Source organism: Musa acuminata, chromosome BXJ1-7 (genome assembly GCF_036884655.1).
Source record: "Musa acuminata AAA Group cultivar baxijiao chromosome BXJ1-7, Cavendish_Baxijiao_AAA, whole genome shotgun sequence".
Lineage (NCBI taxonomy): Eukaryota > Viridiplantae > Streptophyta > Magnoliopsida > Zingiberales > Musaceae > Musa > Musa acuminata.
In genome coordinates this window covers 9,648,323-9,655,000 of record NC_088333.1, presented here as the reverse complement: position 1 = coordinate 9,655,000, position 6,678 = coordinate 9,648,323, and the positions used below count along the sequence as shown (strand labels likewise).

Genomic DNA, 6,678 nt, shown 5'->3' with positions numbered 1-6,678 from the left:
AGGTAGTCAAAATATATTCATGATTAAGTCGGATCAAAATATTTGATTGAAATAAATTAAATTACATAATTTTATAATTAAGGACAGAAAATTTTAACTTTTAAAGGGTAAAACTATAATTTAATTCGGATATATAATATATATATATTTATTTATTTATTTATTTATATTTATATTTAAAAGGTAGAACTGTGAAAAGGATATCAGTTAAAATTAAAAGACTTATAAAGGTAAAACTATACTTTAAATAAATGAAATCCTAACTTTGGCAGCCACAACTATCATTGTGTTCCAAGGTGCCCATGGGCATAAATCAGTGTAATGATCGTCCGCTACCTGTGGGCCTCACTAGTCGTCGTGCCTCTTCTCATGTGTTCAACCGACGACCTCACTAGCCATCGTGCCATGCTACCACATCTTGTTGTCATATTCTTTATCAGTGGAACACCTCCATGGTGCATCATTGACCAAGTGCCATCGATGGACCATCCTTCTGTGTGGTCATGCATACATGTTGATTGACGACCCCTATGGTCACCATAGAGCAAAATTATGCGCACACATCCATTGTTCAACTGTTGGGTACCGCGACCTTCAACATCAATCGTAATTAACAAATATAATTGCAATCACCTACAACCAAGGTAAGCCAATCGTCACAAGGTTATTACACCTTTCAACACTTCCAATACTTATGCAATCGTTGCCTACGACTGAACTTACGATTATCAGAGATTATTACCCTCAATAATATTATCACCGACAATAAGTTGTCAATAGTGGTCCATCAATCAAACATGAGAAACCTTGTATTGCCTATAAGCAAGCAAGAGGATGAACTAGATAAAAAAGTAGATTAATAATACAAATAGATCGTTTAAGCATCATAAATCAAAATCGAAAGGTGCAAAAGAAGGGTGCTTAATCTAAATATGATCTGAAATACTTTTATGATTTGAAGTATTTGATTTCAAAATACGGCTTCGATACAAATTATATATATATAAACTATGATTATATTACTGTTATATGAAAAACTTTAATCTAGAAATTGAAATCAAATAATAATAGATAAAATATATACTACTCAGAAATCTTTTATCTAATATGCAGACATATCGTTGTCAGATTCGAAAGCTACAATGATGTCGATATGTAAGAAAAACTAAACTCGCATTCTTCTCTCTTCCTACCAGGATCACTATGAGTGATGGAATAAGAATAAAGGAGATATGAGAGAAGATTTATAATCTCTTAAAAACAGAGTCACGTGACTAAAAGGAAGATAAGAGAACATATGCCATCTCTCAATAATATTAATTATCTATAGTCCCTTATTTAGTAATCCCTAGTAAATTCTATATTTTTATTGACGAAAGAAAAGAATATATAATAAGTAATTAGGAGAGTCTCTTTTATCAAAATCATCTTATATAAAATCCTATCATAATTAGACTTTCTTTCCATCGATCGATAATTATAATAAAAATCTAATCATATCTATAATATATCTTACATCTACAATAATTATAATTATATATATATATATATATATATATACATCATTTTTTTACTGATAAAATTAATACTATCATCTAAATCATGATTCCAAAAACTTTACAATAGCGATCCATATATATTATACCAAATTTTAGAGGAATAAATATATATGCGCATGTATATATATCTAAGCCAAAAACATACACTTATTTTAATGAGACACAACGAGGCCAAACCCGGGACAACTAAGAGAAGCCTTCATCTCTGATCTAATTACGTGACACTCCATGTGTGAGTATCCTCTTCAATTTCTATGAGCGACATGAAGCTTCATGTGCCTCATATTTTAATCATAGTCCAAGCCATTCACACATCTTAACCGTCCATTCCATCCATATAAGGTGACAAAAGGACAGAGCCTATAAAATAAGACAAGTCGATCCCACAGATGCGAGTGAGAGTCTTGTCAATAAATGTTTGGGATGCAAGAAATGAGTTTCCATGATGACTGAGACGTGACACTTACATGCTATTGCTCCTTAGATGTTGAGGAGGATCCATACTCACCCTTACTTGTGTTTGCATCACCATAACGTCATATTTCAACACTATAAATATATATATATATATATATCCAATCATGGATACTTATCTAATTAATACTGAACTATTTCACATGGAAGTTAATATTTATATGTATCTTGCACTTTGAAGGCCTCGCGAGCACATGAACGAATCACTACTACAATACAATATATAACTTCCTTCCGCAGGGAAAGGATGGAGAAGAAGTGCGACCGAATTTGTTGGTTGTATTCCCCTCTATTTAATTCACTCCTCCTTCCTTTTTATCTGCTTCCTCCTCCCTTTCCCATCTTTTCCCCGATCTCTTCCAAGCCAAAAGACACAGAAACAAGAGAAGAGACAACATGGGCAACGCATTGGGTGCAAAGAAGAAGACTGCAAAGGTCATGAAGATAGACGGCACCACGTTCAAAGTGAAGCCCCCTGCGCGGGCCATCAATGTGCTCCGGGACCATCGAGGCCATGACCTCCTCGAGTCGGGAGAGGTCAGTCGCCTCGGCCTCCGGGCGAGGCCACTCGACCCGGACGCGCCGCTCAAGCCGGGGAAGCTCTACTTTCTCGTGGAGCTGCCCACCCGGCGAGCCCCGAGAAGGGCCTGGTCAGGGAAGCTCCAGGTGAGTGCCAAAGAGCGGCTGGAGAGCCTCAGGCTCACCCGCCGTTCCATGTCGGATCTCTCGCTCGCAGGTAGGTCCTTCGCCGCTGATGTCGAGGAGGCCAAGGACGGGGCGGTCCGCCTCCGGATGAGGCTACCCAAGGTGCAAGTGGAGAAGCTCATGCAGGAGAGCCGGGACGCCGCCGAGGCCGCCCAGAAGATCATGCGGCTGTGTGTGGAGAAGGACGGTGCTGCTGCTGCTACGGCGAGGGTGCTGCAGCCGATGATACCCGCTGTTCAAACCGATCGGCAAAAGGAGGTCCGTGATATCGATCTCTCTCGCTAGCTCTGCTTGTGTTGCTGGTCGGCGAGTTAGCTCGCTGAGTTTAAAGTTAATGGGATCAGAGTTGGTCATTTCGGTTCAATTTGAAGTCCATTAGTAGCAGCTTTCTTCCCAAAAACTCCATCCATTACTTCACATGCCAAATCTAAAGCACAATATAATTAGTATTTAACTGTCACCACTTATAATACTTGGAAGTTGAACACTTAAAGAAGCAGAATTTGCAATCTTCTGGTATTGGATCAAGCTCACCTTTTTATCTGCAGATCCATTCGACATTGTCATGCTCTTTGCGCTCTCTTTTTCTCTTTGATGTTATTCGATACATTGTTTCTGATGATTGGATGCTGTAACTGCAAAACCATGGACACCTGGCACAATTTGCTGATTGATCTCAATCAAACATTTTAGTGATCTCCACTGGCTTGATCTCTTCTCATTGTCCTCACAGAATCATAGGACAGTGAGCTTTAGTTAATGTTAGTCAACTTCATTAGGAAATTGGAGAATGACTCACTCCACATGATCTCAAGGATCATAATCCAATTATTTGATAGTTTGTCCAATACTTTTACTTCTCTGTATGGCCTTTGTATATATATTTGCTATCAGAATATTATCTTCACCTTGTTGCTAGGTGGCCAAACCCACAGCAAATTTTCTTGAGGGTTAGTCTCAATGACCAACTCCCTCTCCCTCAAGTACCAAAGATCCTTACTCCATTGATTCGGTACAACTTTCCCGCAAACACTGACATTGGCTTCATATAAAACTCCTCCGCTTCCATCGACAAATCAGGTCTACCTGTACCTCCTACATATGGTTCTTGAAGATGACCAACCTTCTATGAATGTATTCTTTACGACAATGAAAAGATAAACTTCTTAAGTAGCTTGGTGCAGCATTAGATTGTTATCTATGAATTGGTCCAAGGCTCTGCTGATTTGTGTTTCCATACATCACTGTTACAGAGGCAAACGAGGTTCGCTGTCACTCCAGACGAGATTATTGCGTATGTTTAGTAGGCCAGGAGAAGAGAGTGTTACTTGCGGGTCGAACATGAGAAGCTGCTCATGGCTTCCTATTACCTGCCACAGTAGCTTCTGTTATGTTCTTTCTTCTTGCCTGGACTCAATCATGTGATGGAGAAGATGGGTTCCCATGTGATGGAGTCAGGGCTTTGTTTCCGCCAGCAAATGTGCTCTGTCATGCACGTATGGGGTTCCCTCTTTTCTGTTGTTCATGATCGTGATCTCTCCTCTTCTTCCTTGGGGGCAAAGGATAAAAGAAGCTTCAGAGAGGTAAGCATCAGCTGAAACTTCATGTTATGAGTCGATATGGAGCATGCTATTCTCTTCACATGTTATGACAGCAAATCGTACTGGTAAAATGAAGTGTCTGGTGATAGAAAATATCAACAATACCAGAATAAAATTATCTTGCAGACAACGAAGGTTCATAATATAAGATCTATCCAATCCAACTGCCTCAATATCTATATTGTAACACTTCAACTTAGTCCCACGTTGGAAGTGGTAATCTTCGAGTGATGGACGAATTTTGGCTAACTTATATTAATATTTTAGGTAAATGATTTAAAGATAATAAAATTAGTATTTTGGAGATCGAATAGGTAAATTATTCCATTAGATTGGTCTCTTTCGCATAGCATTTTTCTTAGGGGGGTGTGACGACTAATAAATGATACATTTTTTTTACTTGATCGAAAAAAATCATCTTATACCAATAAGATGTTATTATTATTATTATTAGGTGAGCATATAATTATCCATTGTGCGTTGAGGATAACACATACCGACCACCATATAATGCTCTTTAACTTGAAGACTTGAAAGATGGGCATAATGAACGTCAACTTGATCGATGGATTATGTGCGGAAAGACCGATCCGTGTGATGTCCATCTCCCACCGCTCGCCGCGATCCGATCCCCGCCGTCATCTCTCATCGAGCCGTTCGTCATCACTTCCCGACGAGCACATCCCCCTTCTTTCACCTTGCATTTCGTCGTCCTCGTCATTTAATTATGTTTTTCTGGTATTTCTTTGTATTTATTTAATCTTTTGTGTTCTTCCTTGCCCATTTCTCCCCTCAATTCAGTCCTGCAGATCCGTCCGTCTTCCCCCTTTAAAAGCCCTCTCAATCCTCTGTAACCCAACCCCCATAACATTCCATCCCCTAACCCAAATCCTTTTCTTCTTCCTCTACTCTTCTCTTCTCATACAGACTCGAAACAAAACGCATATATTCCATGGCTAGCGGTACTGAAGAAGGCAGCAAAAGCATACCCTGACGTACGTTAAGAATCTTCCGGTTCATGTTGTCCATTATAATAGATTCTTTGTCATAAATTCTCCAATATGCGGTAACGAAAGATGATACTGGAGGCGATCTCGGCGCTGAACGACAAGAACGGGTGTAATAAGTCTGCCATATCGAAGTACACGGAGACCAAGTATGGCAACCTACTGCCGTCACACTGGTCGCTGCTGACGGCCCACTTGGCCGGCATGAAGGACAGCGGCAGCCTGCTGTTCATCAAGAACAACTACTTCAAGCCCGGTTCCGACGCGCCACGGAAGCCCAAGCTGCTTCCCCGAGGCACCATCCTCCCGCCGCCGCGCCCCCGCGGGCGGCCCCCCAAGCCCAAGGACCCCCTCGCCGCCGCCGTCGCCAAGTTCGCCGCTGGATTCTCCCGGCCCCACTTGGGCGCCCGCCCACGGCCGTTAATCCCACTCATTCTGCTACTACTGGTGGTGGGTCTCGGCCTCTCTAGGCGAAGCCTGAGCTGGTGAACGATGCGGTCTGACGGCGGCAAACAGGGAACAAGTGTTGAGGTCGACCGCTGACCTCTTAACTTCCTGCTGTTTCTTGCCGTAATTGTTGCGCGTAACGATGCACATACATGGTCAGGATTGTGGTGAGCTTTTTTCATTTAGGATTATTCTCTCTGGGATGTGAATTTTGTAGTGCTCTTTTTCTTTTATTTTTAACTGTTAAATATCCCCTCCTATTAGAACTGTTTGTGTTAATTGTGTGCTCTTTGCTGGCTCAATGAAATCTAGCAAGCATTAATTATCTAATAAAAAAAAAAAGATGCAACAATCACCTTCAAACAAGTATCAGCTGCAATTACTTACTTCCTTTCCTCTTCACTCTAAATCTGCAACATATGCATGCTGTATTCAGTCATCCTCTACCTCCTGTAATAATGACATGGAAAGCCAATGGGAGACAAGTACAGGTGACGAAGTAGACTTAAGAGAGGACTACTCTACAGGATAGTCTATGCATGTAGTTCGACTTTACAGTAGCAGCACATGGGTTCTAATGAGTCGGTGTCTTTGTCCCGACAAACCTCTTCCGCTGGCCTCTTCAGATCCTGGAGATGTCGTCTTCAACCTGATTGGCCAGCGTGGTGCCATTGGAGCTCGGTTGCCAGGGAATAAAAGGAAGCGCAGTGATTGGTTGCATGTTCTGGTGGCATTTTGCCCATGCTCTTGTCATCACCACGTATAACTAAGACAGGGAATGGTGTGTTCATCAGGACATGAGTTTCGTCATGTTCACCATATGCATGGGAGATTGCCAATATCAGATGGAAAACTGAGAAGCATTCACATTGTAATAGTTAACAC

General features: G+C 41.1%; 2 protein-coding genes across 2 annotated transcripts; both read left to right on the top strand.

The window, feature by feature from the left end:
• Positions 1-2,314: 2,314 nt before the first annotated feature.
• Positions 2,315-4,454, top strand: LOC135679918 (uncharacterized protein At1g66480-like). The gene is made up of 2 exons (XM_065193899.1): positions 2,315-2,996; positions 3,992-4,454. The coding sequence occupies exons 1-2, from the start codon at positions 2,430-2,432 to the stop codon at positions 4,040-4,042; spliced, it is 618 nt and encodes a 205-aa protein (XP_065049971.1). The 5' UTR covers positions 2,315-2,429; the 3' UTR covers positions 4,043-4,454.
• A 961-nt stretch (positions 4,455-5,415) lies between these two features.
• LOC135680140 (HMG-Y-related protein A-like) lies at positions 5,416-5,835 on the top strand. Its single transcript, XM_065194128.1, has one exon. It carries the CDS (start codon positions 5,416-5,418, stop codon positions 5,833-5,835), a length of 420 nt encoding a protein of 139 aa, XP_065050200.1.
• Positions 5,836-6,678: the final 843 nt, after the last annotated feature.